We start from the raw sequence: 19115 nt of genomic DNA on the forward strand, positions 1-19115 counted from the left end.
GGAGGGCAGCTCCCGCTCAGTTCCGTCAAAGGTCTTCTCTGTCCTGACCCCCGAATGGTGGAACAAGCGTCCCCTAAAGTCAGGACAGCGGAGTCCCCACCCATCTTCTGAAAAAGCCTGAAACCCCTACCTCTTTGAAAATCACTGCTCGACAGGGACCTTGCAGATAATTAGGTGTGGGGTACAGAGATGAGGTAGTCATTCAGAAATCATGTTCAACACTATTGCACACAGTCTGTCCATGCAACATACTATGTGACTTGTTAAGCAAATGTTTACTCCTGAACTTATTTCGGCTTGCCATAACGGGGAAGAATACTTATTGACTCAAGGCATTTCAGCTTTTCATTTCTGAAATGAATTTGTAAAAACAATTTAACTTTGACATTGAGGTATTGTGTGTTGCCCTGTGACCCCCCCCCCCCCCAAAAAATATAGATTTCATCTGTTTTTAAATACAGGCTGTAACAACAAAATTAGCAACAAGTCATGGGGGTGAACTTTCTGAAAGCACTGTAGCCATTTTAAGATTAATTGTTTGTCGCTCTTAGGGCTGACCCCATTTGGTCGACCAATATTGATCTTTTTAGTCTCGCAGTGGAAACGGACCATGGAGTTGGTGGACTCACACCTTTTTAATTCATGGCCGCTTGCGCAGCTGAGTGGGAGCGCTTAATTATGTTGGGTGGAAATGTCCAACAGATCTCAACTCATTTAAAAGGAGGGAATTGCCACCAGCCGACCGCGCAACTTTCTCTCCCCCAGCTCCGTCTAATCCTGACATTGTGTGCAACCACAAATCAGCGTAAGTCCACCAAATCTATTATTTTTCATCTGAACTATCTGTTGCGCTCGAGAGCGGGCAATCGGTTATTGTTTTGTAGTTTATTAACATGGAGCGTGGCTTGGAGAGCACACTTTAACCCTGTTATATCAATGGACAATTATCACGGCCCTACAGATCATCATGGGACAATTATGCCATTAATATATGGTTAAAATGTAACGAAATTATATGTACATATGAAGATAAACCTGGAAGTATGAAACGTAATTTATTTGTTAAATTGATAATCATGAGATCAAACTGAGATTGATAATCATGAGATCAAACTGAGATTATAGATTGAATAATTGATAACTGATCGATTTTATTTGCGTTATCATGATTTTAATCTTTATGATCCTAAATGACTCAATCATCCTTCATATTGAGCTGAATTACTTAATTACATTAATAATGAATGATTGGACTTTTGTCATTTGGTGAATTTCATGTTATTCTGTTTCCTTTGTTATGCGGTACACAACTATCCAGGAAATAAACATGTATTTATGCCTCAGTTTCCTTTGTCACCTGTCTGTGACCTCCTTCACGATTGTCAGTCATCCTACCTGTCTGGCTACCCACACAGATTCCAAGGATCATTCAATGGTCCTTTGACCCAGATGATGACTGAAACTAAATACGGTGAAAGGGAGTTGGAGAAGGAAGAGTTGTCTCCACTGAAAGGGAGGCAAGATGAGGATAAAGATGAAGGGGAAAGTCCGGTGAAGAATAAAAGCTCCAGGAGCTAAGCCTAAAGCATCGACGAAGTCTTCATCCTCAAGCAGCGCCAGGAGAACCAGGCAACGAACGAGCAGACGATCACCTGGTTATCTTAAGGTTTATGTGGTGGAGTTGCCCCCACCAAAGGGCAAGGCTCAAAGCAGTGAAACAAGCTCAACGCATTGATTTTATTAAAACGTGTGTATGTTTAAAAATGTTCCCTAGTTGCTCTGGATTAGAACTTCTGCTAAATGGCAAAATGTTAACTTTTTTACGACTTTAGTACATTTTTGACACTAGAATAAATGTTTGACTCTTATCGACGCCATGTAGGCCGTTTTTCAAAGGAATTAGTTGGTTTTTGGGGCAGTCTTCCTCAAATGAAGTGGAGATGAGGCTCTTTGCAGAAGGGAGGAAATCTGAGTTCACTGGTCCTTAACTCGCAGCTCAGACACTTCATTCAGAATAAATTGAATTATCCCTGAGTAGCCTGCCCAGGAGCAGGTTAGTTCTGAAAGATTTTTTTTTTTTTTATAGAAATGTACCTGGCTAAAAGGTGAGCCACTTTCTTGGTACCGGTTATCTCGAGTTGAACTAATATGACCAAAGTTACCTCTCCAACTCCTCAAACCAGGTATGTAGTAGAGGGGCTCTTGCCCATGAACTTGAGAAAAGTTAGGTCGTCGTGACTGAACCGCAGTTGGCTTTTTTATCTCCCTTGTATCGTGTTCCACTGTCATTGGTTGTATTCTGTTATAATGCATAGTTAGTTATTTGTTCAAGTTCAGAATTCTAAATGGCTGTAATTTCTCTGGCTGTCAAAGAAACGCTGTTTTGGAAAATATAATTCCGAGCTAGTCATTGAAGTATTGTCCAGTTTATAAGGGAATCTGAACAACCCTTTAATTGGAACAAAATATGGAAAAAATATCCCATTGGCACCCTGTAATCTGAATCATCAATTTATGTTTCAAGTTTATTCACAGACTGTATTTAACACCAAGGAAACCTTTTAGGAAGAAATTGGCCCCAACTGTTCACTGTGCACTCTAAATCAGGTAGACTCATTCCTTCACATGATGGTGGGAGTGCCCTGTGCATAAAAACTTCCGGGATAAAGTTACAACATTAATTTCGAAGTGCATGAATGTAAATATTTAATGCTTTGAATCGACCATGTTAACGATGATCGCTCCTCGAGTCTCTGAATAAATCAGAAATGGCTCCTGCTGACAGGCAGCCCTGTGTTTTTAGATGGCACACAGCTCCAGAGTTCCTCAGTGAATACAGTTCCTATTAGAAGTTATAACACGAGACTTATTGACTCAATGGTGGCAGTCAAACAATTGAGGCCTGGACACACACTTGACTGTAAAATAATCTCTGCTAAAGCCCAGCATACAAATATATTTTGTTTGGGCTTTCTAAAATGATTTACCTAGGTTCATATTTTTATTTTTTTTTGCTTTCAGGCTAACTGGGAAGGGGTGGTTGGGGGCAGGGAAATCGTGCTCAAACATGACTGTACTGGCAGTCGGTGTGTTTCCGGTCCCCTATGTTGACTGTGTCACTGTTTTCTAGCCTGTGGGAACACTCACCTTTTACCTAGTTTACACCACGCCCTCCCCCATCCCTCTCTCCTCCCTGCTGTTCCACTCTGCCTGCTTGTTACATTTCCATCTGTGCTGGAGGATAGAGGGGTGAAGTGAAAAAAAAAAGGGAGCCTTTTGCTGTTTTGAAGTAGTTCTTGATATAATGGCGTAGAAGAACGAAGTTACACATTTTCTACTGACTGCGCTTGCATTAAAAATGTGAAACGTCCTGCAATTTTGTTTTTCATATTCTCTCTGTATCCATTATCCTCTCACATCCGGTGCCAATGTTTTTTTCTTTCTGAAGCAGTTGGCTACTGTAATCATTAAAACCATAAAACAACATCCCTTAGATCTCTCATTGAATAAATGTGACTAAGATATGGAAGGTTAAAGTGCTATCACAATAGATTAAGGTCTCATGCCTGCTGCTTTCAGTGCGATCAAACTGATATCAGTGATGAATTGAACCCGAGCCAACACTTCCTAGTGTTGAAACCCTCCATGTGCTGGCAGTCAGCGCTGAGCTAAACAGAAGGTGTTTTTTTGGGGGGGGGGGCACTCAGAGGGCTGCAGTGAAGTGATCAGAGCTGAGATTCACTGCTGTTAGTCCCTGGCATGGACACTCACTGCTGCATATGCCAGCTCTCTCCTATAGAACAGCAAGTTGGTTATAATTTTGCCAGTGATTTTTTTTTTTTTTTTTTTGTCACTGGCCTAGGGCAATTTTATAACTAATTTCATTTATCTACTCATTTTGCCTTAGGGTGGCGTGTCGTTGGACGTTTTATAATATATCTGATCATTGTTCCTGATCCTATGGGCCCTGGTCAAGTAGTGCACTATAGGGAGTAGTGTGAGGTGAGGGAATGTAAGGCATGGGGGAGGTGTGAGTTTGGAGAATTAATAGATACTGAATGTGACCTATAGGAATGTTTGTCAATGTTCCCTAGGCCATTATCGATATTTGTCGAGAGCAAAATCGATCCCTTTGGTGGAAAAATGGTGATCAGCTCAGAAGAGACACTCGTTCCACCACGTCAGTCAACATCCCAATCAACTTTTGTAGCATCAGTCTGAGTCTAGCCAATGTCCACTACGGCGATGGCCTTTGACAAATGACAGCCCAATAATTTATATTTTGTGATATCCAATTGGTACTTTAGTCTTGTCCCATCGCTGCAACTCCCTTACGCACTCGTGATAGGCAACGGTCGAGACCCGTGCGTCCCCCGAAACACTCTCCCCACACGGCTCGCTTAACCCGGAAGCCAGCTGCACCAATGTGTCGAAGACGCACTGTACAGCTGGCAACCGAAGTCAGCGTGCAAGCACCCGGCAGCCATAATGAGTCGCTTGAGCGCGACGGGACAAGGACATCCCAGCCGGCCAAACACTCCCCTAACCCGGACGGCGCTGGGCCAAATGTGTGCTCCCTCATGGGGGTCAAGGTCGCAACCGGCTGCGACACAGCCCGGGATGGAACCTGGATCTGTAGTGACGCCTCTAGCACTGCGATGTGTTGCCTTAGACCACTGCGCCACTCGGGAGGCCCCAGAAGTTCCAAGTTTTTTGTCACGTGCACAAATACAGTGAAATGCCTTTCTTGCACGCTCTTTCCCATCAATGCGTGGTAGAGCAAAAGCACACAATAGAAATAAGTACACGAGAAAGCAATTATATACAGGGTCTGTGCCAATGCCATATGTGACCAACCGGCTCGATTCGGTCTTATGTAGCAAATCTGAAATGGTTATTTACATTGGATAAAGTAGGAACTCTGCGCTAGAAAATGGCGTATCGCACACCACAGTTGAAGAACAATGGGAAAGTAATTCTGCTTTGGAAGTTGATAAACTTGTAAACCCACTTTTGAGAAAATGTCCCTTGAATGTTTTGGTTGACCTACTGGAGAGCTCTTTGTCTACAACATTCTGTATCGTTCACACTATAGAGGTTGACCGATTTTAATCGGAATGGCCGATTTTAATTTGGTGCCGATTTCAAGTTTTCATAACAATCGGAAATCTGTATTTTTGGGCGCCGATTTTTGCTGAATTTTTCTGTTTTTTTTTTACATCTTTTTATTTAATCTTTATTTAACTAGGCAAGTCAGTTAAGAACACATTCTTATTTTCAATGACGGCCTAGGAACGGTGGGTTAACTGCCTTGTTCAGGGGCGGTATAGTGGGAAATAGTCCTATAATAACGACAACCTAAAACTTCTTACCTGGGAATATTGAAGACTCATGTTAAAAGGAACCACCAGGTTTCATATGTTCTGAGCCGGGAACTTAAACGTTAGCTTTCTTACATAGCACATATTGCACTTTTACCTTCTCCAACACTTTGTTTTTGCATTATTTAAACCAAATTGAACAGGTTTCATTATTTACTTGAAGCTAAATAGATTTTATTGATGTATTATATTAAGTTAAAATAAGTATACATGGATGAACGCTTATCCCTCTGTCACGGATGCCATGGTTGCCCTTCGTTTGGAAATGAAATCCGGAGACGGGTGTTCTATACAACAGCCTTTGTTCTCTTTTCGACTCCCTCCACGAAATCAAACGCTTGCATTTTCTCCGTCTCCTAAGCTGTCATACTATGCTCCCACCAGGCGTTCAACTGATTTCGAAACTCAGTCCTCCAGACAGTGGAGAACGGTAGCGACATCACAATACTTTGATATCTTTATACAAACAACTGCTTTAGAAAGGATTACTGACACATACAGAGCAGCTCATGTGTCTAGACCGACGTGTGCTACGTGAAAGTTCACATGTTCCAGAAGGCAAAAAAACATTCTGATAAATATGATGTTGGCGTACAATTGCCTCACCTGTGAAGTAGTGATGCGCTACTTACGCCTAGTTTCCTGTCACATATTTGCAATGTGCAGGGGATACTGGAGTGGTAGGGGTAGGCGTGTATAGGGTTAAGGTGACTATGCATCCGATAAGTGGAGTAGCAGCAGTGCGTGTGTGTGAGCCAATGAAGTGAGTGCCAAGTCAGTGCCAAAACTAAAGAGTCAATGCAGATCCGTGTAGCCATTTTGTTAGCTATGTCTTATGGCTTGGGGATAGGAACTGTTCAGGAGCCTGTTGGTGTCAGACTTGTTGCTCTGGTACCGCTTCCTGGCCTTCCTTTCACACCGCACACTACCTAGCATGTTGGCAAAGCGACAGGCGTTCACATGATCCCCCATAATGGATTGGCGCTATCATTTTGACGTTGCTTTAATCCAATCGCTTATCTGAAAATAGCGTGGTGTTTCCATTGGACGAACCAGCCTTCAGTTATTGCACCACACAGTCCTCCCTAACCCATCTGTGGGCATTAATCTATTAGCAGCTGAGGCTGCTTGAATGCCCATCTTAAACTGGTTCATCTTTGAAGAGCAAAGCAAAGCCCTTTCCTTGTTTCTTAATGTCAGACAGGGTGCCTGGTCAGTCTGCCTTTAGTGATGGATGGGTAATACTTACTGTATTGAATGGGTAGGCAACTTCGGGATTTGGGGTAATTTCCTACTTACCCATAGTCAGAGTAACTCAGGGATGTTATTTATGTGTAGTCTGAGGAAGTTAAAGGAAACCTATCGTTAGCTTAGTGCAGTATCTGGTCGTCGGCGGTAACTACTTCACCAGCTCCTCTCTAGAGCAGAGAAATGGACTTTATAGCTGGAGGGTTGGTCATTTATCAATATTTTTGAAGTTCTGACATTTTTACTAATTATAAAAAAAATATTCTCTATCAACTTCCTCATTTTATGGACTACTTTTTGAATTCTGCCTGTGACTTTTTGTAAACAAAACTACCTTGAGGCAGCCAGCTGTTGCTTACTCTAGTAGCTAAAGTAGTTAGTTTGCTTATTGGTAAATCGTCATAACATTTTGATAAGTCATGTTGGGCTTTGAGGTAGAAACCTTTTTTTTTTTTTTTTTTTTTTTTTTTTTCCCGAGCCATATTTATTAAATCCACAAAGTGCTACGGAGGAACTTCTGCAGCTGGACGCTGAGCGAGCACGGAGGGAGACTGAATCAGCGGAACCAGTAGTCTAGCTTCCTGGAGTGGTGGCTAGGTCTGAAAGGGACTGGGGGATGCCAATCCATGGCAACTGACATTGAGTGTTTCTGCTACACAGAGTGGGACTTCATACTGCCATTGATTGTGAGGGCTTGATATCTCGGGCGAAAAAAGCGGCACACCCAATGACTAACAAACCAGACTTTTCTGCACTCCTCAATTGTTTAGAGAGACATTCTTCCATGTCCCAAAAATTAACTGGAAGAAGCAACCCAGACACGCCGGACTGACTGGACAGGTGTATATCGAGTAAGTTAAATTCTTCTTGTCCTAGCACACGTAACAAAATTATATATTGATAACTTTTGTATGTATAATTGCACTGATCAAAAAAAACAGTTTCTTGTTATTGGATTCATTTGTTTCTAGCTACTTATTTGTTCTGTCTATGCAGGCTGCTGTCGGACTGGGTGCTGAAGGAAGAGGGACTGGGACGAGGGAACAGAAAGTCTTCCCTTCATGTGTTTGTACCATTTGTCGCAAATATCGCTCTCCGACAGGAGTTTCCGTGGGATTCAAGGAGGTGGAGAATGTGGTGTAATTACAACAGGCCCATCAATGATTCGGCTTCACAGCCAGACATTGCCTAGCCATTTTTTATTTTGTTTTTATTGCATTGTTGACGGAATCTGCAAGTTAGCATTTCATTGTATACCATGCGTATCCTGTACATATGACTAAAACTTTAAACAATTTCAAGTCAATCTAAATGCTTTGAAGTGAACCAGTGTGTTTTGTTCTGTCATCAAAAATGATTTATTACTGAAGTGAACCAGTACATTGTGTGTTGCAGTTATGTCATCACATTAATAAATGCCATTTGCACCATTGTCTTTTTGTTAACTCTCCACTATAAGTGATTAATTACAGTATGCCACATGAGATGTAGTTGTGTATAAAATATAGCAGTCGGATCATTGTATCAGTGAAATTAGTACTTTAGGTAATTGGTTTATTGGTCAAATGCACATATTTAGCAGATGCTATTGCCGGTGTAGCAAAATGATTGTGTTCCTAGCTCCCAACGGGGCAGTAGTGTTTTATAATACACACGTCTAAAATAATGAAGTTAAGAAATAAATCAGTATGTGCAATATTGGAGTGGTCTTGACTAGAATAGTGTATACATATGAAATGAGTAAAACCAGTATGTAAATATTATTAAAGTGACCAATGATTCTATGTATATAGGGCAGCGGTGTTGAGTAACCAGATGGTAGCTGGCTAGTGGTGGCTATTTAAGTCTGACCTTGAGAGCTGGTTTTCCCAGCTTTGATGCACCTGTACTGAACTCTCCTTCTGGGTGATAGCGGGGTGAACAAGCCGTGGCTCGGTTGGTTGTTGTCCTTGATCTTTATGGCCTTCCTGTGACATCGGGTGCAGTAGGTGTCCTGGAGGGCAGGTAGTTTGCCCCCGGTGATGCGTTGTGCAGACCACACCACCCTCTGGAGAGCACTGCGGTTTGCGGGTGGTGCACTTGCTGTACCAGGCGGTGATACAGCCTGACATGATGCTCTCAATGGTGCATCTGTAAAATTTGTGAGGGTCTTAGGGGCAAGCCACATTTATTTTGCCTCCTGAGGTTGAAAAGGCGCTGTTGCACATTCTTCACCACTGTCTGCGGGTGGACCATTTCAGATTGTCAGTGATGTGTACGCCGAGGAACTTGAAGCCTTTCACCTTCTCTACTGCGGTCCCGTCGATGTGGAGAAGACCCACCAAAACATGGTCTTCAGTTGATGAACCAGCAAAGATGACAATTATTGATTTTGTTAAAAGCACAGGTCGCTGCACATAATGTACCATACACAATAGGTCATTCACATGAATTCAAACTCAAATATACAATAAAATAGGTATGACGGTGCTGTTATGTACAGTAGTAGCCTACAGTGAATGGATTTTGATATAGTGATAATGACCAGAAGCTAACAAATTGTTACATTGGAGTGTGTCCCAGGTCTAACCAGGGACTGATTTTAGACCTGGGATGCCAGGTGGGTGTAATTAATTATCAGGTGGAACCAAAGTTCCCTTTTAATATTTTCCGGCACAAATTTCTTGAAGTGCGTCTACTGTGAACACTGAGGTTGTACCCGATTTTAATTGACTGTTTTTACAGTGGCTAATGTGGCTATTGATCATAATGTAGGCCTACCAGAGTGGCCCAGCATTTTGTTATTTTTTTCGATTGAGAAAATGAATCCTGTAACATTTTAACATGGAAATAGGGTTTCTATCATTCAGCCTACAGTAACAGCCAATGTGTGGTGTTTGATGCAGGCCTACAGGCCATGAAACACGCAGGGCTTGACATTAACCTGTTTATCCACTTGTCCTTCAGACAAGGTGACTGAAAATGTTGTTTGATTCAGGAAACCATTTTACAAAATAAAATTTATTATTCCCATACCATTCTTACAGAGAATCAGACAAATTATGCTACCCTCTACCTATTAACTACTTAGCTTCTTCAAGGTGATCTCAAAATAGACCACTGCCCCTTTAAGACAACAAAAAGCTCTTTACCTGATTCACTTTTCAATGCGGGCTTTGAAATGTACAGGTTTTGTGCTCTTGACCTAAGCTATCACGCTCACCTTGCTGGCTACAAATTAACTATAACTGGGCAAATAACTCACTAACTAGCAAAGAATATGCGCACATGTGCACGCACACGTGGCTACAAGCATTTCTCGCTTTGATCTCAAAACAAGTGCATGAAAACTATGACAGCTCATGCTGTAAAACAGTCCAGTTCAAAGTGAATAGAACAAATCCATATATGGCAACGGTCTATTTGCATTTAGGTCTACTGCAGTTCTGATTTGTTTATCGTGCACCGGTCTGTGTAGAGTACGGGCCTGACAATGCAATGGAATGGTACTCCGATGCGTTCTGTCAACAACAACAGTTTTGTTTCGGTATGTTGCATTGAAAGTGCCTAATATTGCGTTGATTCGATCACAATTCCCACAGTGAAGGGAAACGTTGATAGTGTTAACTAACGGGGGAAACTGAACTTCACTCAACTTTTTAATCTTGTGCTTCTCTGTGCGGGCTGATTTTTCTTCTGCACGCCAGTCGCTGGCGAGCTGCGCACCCGCAAGCCTCTTAGAGGGAACATTGGGTGTAACCCTTGTCCTACATAGTGCATGAATATGGGTCCTTCTCATAAGTTGTGCACTATAAAGGGAATAGGGTGGCGTTTGGAACTCACCCCAAGTGTCATCTCACCTTAGGTTACAATGCAGCTTATCCGGAAATTCTCGTTTAGGTTTCACCTTGAAGACTGATGCAGGCTGCTAAAACATATTCAGGAATTGGGGGTGGGAACGTTATGGTAATTGCCACGTGTAGCAGAGAAATAACAACAAATAACACTATTGGTGTAACTAGCTAGCATGCTATGAAAGTTATGTGAGCACCATTTCAGTTAAAGATGCAATTTGCAGACATCACTAGAGAATAGAGAATGTAGAGAATCATTGTACCATCTAAACTGCTGTGAAATATTTTTTTAATAACCAAGAATATTGTTTGTTCAGATGTTTGAAGCTGGTGTACAAAACTGAAAGTAATTGATGCAAAAAAATGAAACGCATGAAAGCATAGAAATGGCGTATATAGAACAGATTTACTGCTTTTTAGACTTGCTTTCAGTTAGAAGACATATCTATAACTCACATTTCTATGTGAATTTGGTCAGGTCGCCCAAAAAGTGACATATTGCAGCTTTAAGATGCTGTAAGTCAGGGGAAAAATAATTATTTCAGAAAACGACTCCCAGCATACATGTCAAGAGATGAGTCTCAGCTAAAATCATGCCTATACAAGCTGTTGACATGTTGAGGGTTTGTCTGCATTTGTTGAAGTTTGTCTTTGTTTGGATAATTCCAGTGAAACTCTGTCGGATTCTAGACGTCATTAATATTTGGACACGGACATGATCAAATAGCTATAGCTATATTCGCTCTGTTATTATTTTAGCTAGCTAGCTATATGTCAATGCATTATTTAATTTGCGGCTGCAAATCCTGCATAGAAATACTGTAGAAGGATTTTAAGCTACGGTTATATATATGTGTAGCCTAACTATTGAAGTAATGGGCAAGTTTATTTTGCTCCGGGCCATGCAAAACGAATTTGCCTAAAACCTTAGTGGTCTAAACCATTCTTCTTGGGGGGAGCGGGGCTCTAAAATGCAAACATATGATGCAATTTTACGATTTATAAAATGGTCCCATTTTGATGCAGACAAAAAAAATAGACAAATTATCCAATGGATTATAATAATTTACTGATAAAAGGGAGGTGAAAAAAAACATTAGTCGTCACCCCCTATTTTAGTTTGCTCCATGGCTCAGGCAGCCAAGTGTCGCTGTAGCCAGAGACTGAAGAGGTTGGGGGGGGTGGTTTAATGAAAGTCAATGAACTAAGTAGACCAGACCCAGCTGCTATTACATTGGTGTCTACGGGAGTCCCACCCCGTTAAGTAGACTGAAACTGACAATGTTTTTCAACAGTAAACAGCCTGAGTGAACTCTCTTCATTTAGCCACCATCTTTGCTGAAGACCAAGATGATCTATTATATTGCTCAGCCCCGTTGCAACTCTTTGCAGGTGTTTCTGATTTATAAACAGAGTTCCTCTGTGAAGATGAGAACCTTCCAGAAGGACAACCATCTCTGCAGCAGTCCACCAATCAGGCCTTTATGGTAGAGTGGCCAGATGGAAGCCACTCCTCTGGTGAAGGCACATGACAGCCCCTTGGAGTTTGCCAAAGGGCACCTAAAGGACTCTGTCTATGAGAAACAGGATTCTCTGGTCTGATGAAACCAAGATCGAACTCTTTGGCCTGAATGCCAAGTGTCATTTCTTAAGGAAACCTACTGTGAAGCATGGTGGTGGCAGCATCATGCTGTTGGGATGTTTTTCAGCGGCAGGGACTGCAAGAGTAGTCTGGATCGAGGGAAATGTGAACAGCGCAAAGCACAGAGATCTGTGATGAAAACCTGCTCCAGAGCTTTCAGGACCTCCGACTAAGGTGAAGCTTCATCTTCCAACAGGTCAATGACCTTAAGCAGACAGCCAAGACAACGCAGGAGGGGCTTTGAGACAAGTCTCTGAATGTCCTTGAATGGCCCAGCCAGAGCCCAAACATCTCTGGAGAGACCTGAAAATAGCTGTGCAGCAACGCTCCCCATCCAACCTGGCAGAGCTTGAGAGGATCTGCAGAGAAGAATGGGAGAAACCCCCCAAATACAAGTATGCCAAGCTTGTGGCGTCATACCCAAGAAGACTTGAGGTTGTAATCGCTGCCAAAGTACTGAGTAAAGGGCCTAAATACTTATGTAATATTTAGTTTTTTAAATTTAAGTTTGCACACATTTCTAAAAACCTGTTTTTGCTTTGTCATTATGGGGTATTGTGTGGAGATTGATTGATAGATTTTTTTATAAAATCAATTTTAGTATAAGGCTGCGAAGTAACATTCCATGTAATTGAACTATTTAAGAGCGAGCACGTCTGATTATTTATACTTGTCAACTAATTATCAAGCGCTCGCTCTGATTATTTATACTTGTCAACTAATTATCAAGCTTTCGATCGGGTGATCGGCTGAGCTAGTTAAGGACGACATCAGCATTGTGAAATGTTTGGGAGCCCTTCCCGAGGAGAGGTTTGAGAACCACTGCTGTAAACTGTTTTGCGACGTGAACAAATCAGGCTAAACTCACCCATTTCCTCTCCTCGATTTTAAACTCGGTGTAGTTTTATTGATAATTGTGCGTACACGTGTAGGTTAAGGCAAAAGAGTTGTAGTTGGTATGGAAGATGGTCACTTAATATATATATATTTTTTCCCCCTGTCTCTATCTGCCCCTATTCTCTCTCTCTCTCTCTCTCTCTCTCTCTCTCTCTCTCTCTCTCTCTCTCTCTCTCTCTCTCTCTCTCTCTCTCTCTCTCTCTCTCAATCCCTTTTTCCAGGCATGGCTGAAGCCCACCAGGCCGTGGCCTTCCAGTTCACGGTGACTCCGGAAGGCATCGACCTGCAGCTGTCCCACCAGGCCCTCACGGAGATCTACCTCTCGGGCCTGCGCTCCTGGAAAAAGAAGTTAATCCGCCTCAAGGTACTGGATATGTCTGAGGGCCTGGTCTGTCTGTCTTTGATCTGTCTGGCTTTCTCTTTCGTTGGTGTGTGTGTCTCTCTGGCTAGCCCGAGTGTACATACTCCCAGATGAGCTTTCTGGGTCATGGCTGTTGGTCTTTATCGCCTGCTTATCTGTCTGTAAGGGGGACAAATTGCTCTGACTCGCTTAGACCTGACCTCCGCTAAGTGTAGACCCCAGGCTATCCCCTCAGAATATCTCTCCGGGTTATCGCTGTCTATCTTAACTGCCTTTCTGTACACCTGTCTGTCTGCCTCCCTTTTCCATCTATCTGTCTGTAAGCCTGTCTATTCTACTGCACTGCTACTTGACTACTACCTTTTTCTTTAAGATTGGTCTGTCTATGTCTTCCTCTCTATGCCTCCCTGTCTTCCTCTCTATGCCTCCCTGTCTTTCTCTCTCTGCCTCCCTGTCTTTCTCTCTCTGCCTCCCTGTCTTTCCTCTCTCTGCCTCCCTGTCTTCCTCTCTCTGCCTCTCTATGCCTCCGTCTGTCTGCCTCCCTGTCTGCTTTACTCTCTGTCTGTCGGTTAGAATTACATCACATGGTTTCTGCACAACAGCGTCCATACGTCATTCTACTGTGACATACCTCAGCTGTGTATAATAATCATATCAACACAAACAGCAGAGGGGGACATACTGCTCTGACACACTTAAACCTGACCTCTGCTGAACAGTATGTCATTTAACTTCAGTGCTGCTGAACAGTGTCATTTAACGTCAGTACTGCTAAACAGTATGTTATTTAACGTTACAGTGCTGCTGAACAGTGTCATTTAACGTCAGTACTGCTAAACAGTATGTTATTTAACGTTACAGTGCTGCTGAACAGTATGTCATTTAACGTCACAGTGCTGCTGAACAGTATGTCATTTAACGTCACAGTGCTGCTGAACAGTTTGTCATTTAACGTCACAGTGCTGCTGAACAGTATGTAATTTAACGTCACAGTGCTGCTGAACAATTTGTCATTTAACGTCACAGTGCTGCTGAACAGTTTGTCATTTAACGTCACAGTGCTGCTGAACAGTAGAGAGCTGGAATATGAACAGCCAGCAGCGTCACCTTTCTCTAATCTGTTTGCGGTAAACATGCCCTCCTCCGGGTGACCTCATTAGTAAACACACACCCGTTGGATTATATGCCGTGTTGACATGGCTGGGAAGGTGATTGCGTTTTGAATGGGTGCCGTATGCCGTTTATTAGGGCACGTAAAACCAAACTGATTCAAGTGTTTTTTTAACCTTTTTTCTTATCCATGAAGTCCCTCCCCTTTTCAGTTTGTTTTCTTCCTGTTGGGTGCCTTAATGATCAATCTCTTTTCCCCCTAATTCCCCAACAGAATGGTGTGATAACGGGGGTGTACCCGGCCAGTCCCTCCTCCTGGCTGTTCGTGGTCATCGCCATCCTGGCCACCATGTACATGCGCTCCGACCCCTCCATGGGGCTCATCGCCAAGATCCAGGAGCACCTACCGGTCAGGTAGCTAGCACCAGTCACCAACCGTGCACAGACACTCCGCTGTCCTCAAAGTCTACGAATATTGCTTAATTAAAGACGGGTATTGAAGTAAAATATTTCCCCCTTTTCTCAGATGTTCTCACCAAATCATTGAAATCCTTCTCTCTCTTTCTCACCCCCCCTCCTTTAACACTCTTTCATTCTCTAATGGAATGAACCCTTCCCAGTCAGTCTCTGAGTGCCCAGTGTCAGACGGTGGTGTCGGCGGTGCTGTTCAGCACGCTGCTCTGGTTCTCCCTCATCTTCACCATGCGCATGTGCCTGAAGCAGCTCCTCTCCTACCACCGCTGGATGTTCGAGCAGCGCGGCAAGATGTCCAACACCACCAAAGTCTGGGTGGTTGGTATCCCCCCCCCGCCCCTTGTTCATTACCTTCTCCTGTGTGTGTGTGTGTGTGTGTGTGTGTGTGTGTGTGTGTGTGTGTACACCGTGCATCTGTAGAGCACTCCTGCCACGTACCCACTCCTGGGGAGTCGTCAACAATTGAACATCACATCATTGTATTTGTCATATGCACAGAATACGGTGTAGTGTACATCGTACAATGAAATGCTTACTTGCAAGCTCAAGCTCTCCTCTAAAATTGTTTTGGGGGGTCTAAATGATCTTTCTATCTCCATTGCAATCAGTGTAAAAAGTGATTGGATAGATTGAGAAGAAATCACCTTGCTAGTTAGATTTAAAAGCTGTAGTATTTCAAGGTGGTCGTAGGAGAGCTGCATTTAGCCCCCACCCGGGACTCGGGCTGACTTTGTTTGTGTGTGTTACAGGCGCTGGTGCGGATCTTCTCGGGCAGACAGCCTCTCCTCTACAGCTACCAGGGCTCTCTGCCAAACCAGCCCGTGCCGGCCGTCAAAGACACGGTCAAGAGGGTGAGACGCTCTTCAATTCAATCTTTATTGTCCCAACAGGGAAATAAATTTAGACAGAAGATGCACCATATCTGCTCACCAGATATTCACGCTTGACAAAGACGAACCCAACGGCCTGAAACTATCTCCACTATGTACTGGTCTTGACGAGGAAAAAAGGGGAGGTTCTCTTTTGCACTGTTCAACCAATCCAATAAATGTGGAGGAGGAGTTAAGATGGAGTGTCGCTTTGTTAACATCCAAAAGCGGAAAGTTGCATCACAGGCTCTCTTTCCATTTCCCCTGAAAACCGGAACTTTCGGTTGTTGGGGACTCTGCAGAGGCTAGACAAAGACAAACGCAGGTTGGAAGTTGCCGTCATCTCTCCTTACGCTCGCTTGCTTTCGCTCCATCTCTTTCTCTACACCTCTTCTCTCTCTACATCTTTCTTACATCTCTCTCTCTCATCTCTCTCTCTGTCTACCTCTCTTTGCCCCTCCCTCAGTATTACTGAACCTCTAACACTCCATTGTACCTCCATCACACGTTAGCTCGATTCCCTCCGTGTATTCTGTTTTGTTGTATGTGGGATAATGTTCTGTGTCTACTGCACAGTGATGTATATAATAGAATATTGTTCGGTGTGTTTGTTCTTCTCTCTCTGTTTCTCTGCAGTATCTGGAGTCGGTGCGGCCGCTGATGACCCCTGATGAGTTTGAACGCATGACGTCGCTGGCCACTCAGTTTGAGAGCAGCCTGGGGAACCGGCTTCAGTGGTACCTCAAACTCAAGGCCCTCTGGGCTTCCAACTACGTAAGTAACCCCTTATATGTCGACTTTGGCTGTGGCTGTGTCCCAAAAAATGTAACGAGCCGTCAAATCCTTGCTTCCTCTGGCCTTCCTTATTGGAGGATTCTTGGATCCTCTCCTCCAATGAGCTTTAAGGGAGCAGGAGGTGAGACAAAAGAAAGGCGCTATGCACACGTAGAAATGACCTATTTTAATAGTCGAATGCTCATGAACAATGTAGATCTTTGTCGCAGGCCATTTTGAATTATTCATTGTAATGGATGTGCTGAGGGTGTGTGAGGGCTGTGGCCCCCTGGCCAGGATGTTGCGTGGTTGTGCCACAGAGGATTTCTATGGGGTGTATTCATTAGGGCAATTTGTAACAAAACATTTTGTCACGGATCAAGAAAACAACCGTTTTCAGATGGTACCTACCTTACCGTTGTCCATTTTGTGTCGACTGAACACGACCCTGGGGGTGTGTTGTTCCCTTTTAGGTGAGCGACTGGTGGGAGGAGTACATCTACCTGAGAGGACGGAGCCCTATCATGGTCAACAGCAACTACTACGGCATGGTACGTATCAACAAATCATCGACTACTCCCCATGTTCTGTCTCCTAATAGCGGAGGCGTGTTCAGTGAGGTGAAACGTTCACAACGTTGCAGGTAGAAATGTAACAAATAGAGCAAAGACGATTCCCTATTCTACTTGAACGATGACCGCTGTTTGGTCCATTTAACCTTCAACCCAACAAATGGGTGTGATCATTCTACAGGGGTCCCTGGATCGTACACTCAAACCGGTTGGATTAGAACGTTTATTTAGAAGGTCCAGTTTCGATTGATGCAACAGTCAGCATTTGATCTGGCCATGCTGATTTTTCACTGAACTATTTTTGCACAAACGCAGCCCTTACAAAGTTATGTCCTGAATGTGCCAGTTTATTTTTGGATGCAATGATCAGACATTCACAGAAGTAGCAACAGCATAACACAATCAACCAAACTGGAAAATGTAGGCTACATTTGTCCGAGCGCTAACTGAGGAAATATTGACGTAACACAAGCGGTCATATTTAGAGAACTCTCAGCTGACGGAAACCACAATATGAATGAGCTAATAGCTATTACTATTTATAATTCATCACATCACGGCTGAGCTTAACATTGATAAAATGTAGGAAAACACTTTCTAGAAATCAAAAGTAATCCAGCGATGGGTAGTTTGTGCGCGCCGCCATGTTTGTTTTTCACGTCAACCAAAGATAAGAGGAGACTAGATGAGTTTGGTCTGTTTGCAGTATCCATGTTGAAGGGGTGTGTAGTTTACTATCATTCACTTCCCTTCATTCACTTCCGGAAGTGTTCCCGAAAGATGAGTGAACCATTCCTTCACCTCATTATAACATATTTGGTCTGACAGACGTTTACGTGACACCCAGAATGCATTGTATAATGTCAACAAACATGGCGCCACACATAGCTGGCAAATAGCTTAGCATTAGCTCATTATAATCAGTACAACCTTCAAAAAAGTGTTTTACACACATCAATGGTGTCCATTACAATCTATGCAATTATCGTAATGCATTATTTGTCACCAGTACTTGAAAACATGTGAATAAAACTGTAAAACATTATGCTCCATACTTTATGCTACAGTAGACACGACAACACGATATACAGAAAATAAGGCACTTACTTTGATAGGAACACACACATGTCCAAAGTTTTTATTTATAAGGAAAACAACAATGGAGGCAATGCGAGCGCCAGCCAGAAAATGTGCCAGTTCGTGCAAGACTTCGCAAATGTCTGCATACTTGATGTGCGGAAGAAATGGGGAAGGGCTCTCCTCGACGAGGGAAGTTTTGTCTGGCTCCGTAAAGCCTCTATCATAAATTGTCTGCAACACTGAACTGGGCTATTTCTATGTGAATTAAGGAGGCGAAAAACAACCCTCAAAATTCAAACTGTCGTTAGAAAATACAACTTGTTAGAAAATAATTAGAAATTGACAAGTTGAAACACAGCCTATAGATAATTAGCAGGCATCGCGTGTTAAATGTCCCGTTGCGTAACAATCCCATTTTGGAACAGAGAGTGCATTCTGACATCACGTGCATAAAACAACTCGCGCTGGGGGCGACCGTTACAGATATTTGGAACTCACGTATGGAAAATTAAAACATATCTATTTCTCTATGGGTGACATTTTGGAAGCATAACAGTGGCACTACAGTCCAAAAGCACTTGATAAACTTGAAATGCTCTCAAATAAATCATTGCCTACCTTTAGTGGAAAAGGGGAAGGCGTTTCACATACTAATAGTATTCTCTGGTTTGCCACTTAGCAATGCTGATTTGCATTGTCAAAATGGCACCTCCTCCCTCTCTCACACGCACTCTCTCTCCCCAGGACTTCTTGTATGTGACGCCCACCCCCATCCAGGCTGCCAGAGCAGGCAACACCCTTCATGCCTTCCTCATGTACCGCAGGAAACTCAACAGAGAGGAGCTCAAGCCTGTGAGTTCAACAACCGGTCAAC

At 43.1% G+C, this 19115-nt stretch overlaps 1 protein-coding gene across 2 annotated transcripts in view; it reads left to right on the forward strand.

Annotated features, from left to right (window-relative positions):
- LOC135504859 (carnitine O-palmitoyltransferase 1, liver isoform-like) overlaps positions 1-19115 on the forward strand; it is a 37055-nt gene that overhangs the window by 5186 nt on the left and 12754 nt on the right. For both annotated transcript variants that reach the window (XM_064923759.1, XM_064923760.1), the window contains exons 2-8: positions 13223-13365; positions 14747-14886; positions 15093-15264; positions 15696-15797; positions 16452-16589; positions 17063-17140; positions 18986-19093. In XM_064923759.1, the coding sequence (XP_064779831.1) occupies positions 13225-13365; positions 14747-14886; positions 15093-15264; positions 15696-15797; positions 16452-16589; positions 17063-17140; positions 18986-19093 (879 nt within the window). In that variant the 5' untranslated portion in view covers positions 13223-13224. The remainder of the gene's footprint in view (positions 1-13222; positions 13366-14746; positions 14887-15092; positions 15265-15695; positions 15798-16451; positions 16590-17062; positions 17141-18985; positions 19094-19115) is intronic.

The sequence above is a fragment of the Oncorhynchus masou genome, chromosome 18, assembly GCF_036934945.1.
Source record: "Oncorhynchus masou masou isolate Uvic2021 chromosome 18, UVic_Omas_1.1, whole genome shotgun sequence".
NCBI classification, from domain to species: Eukaryota; Metazoa; Chordata; class Actinopteri; order Salmoniformes; family Salmonidae; genus Oncorhynchus; species Oncorhynchus masou.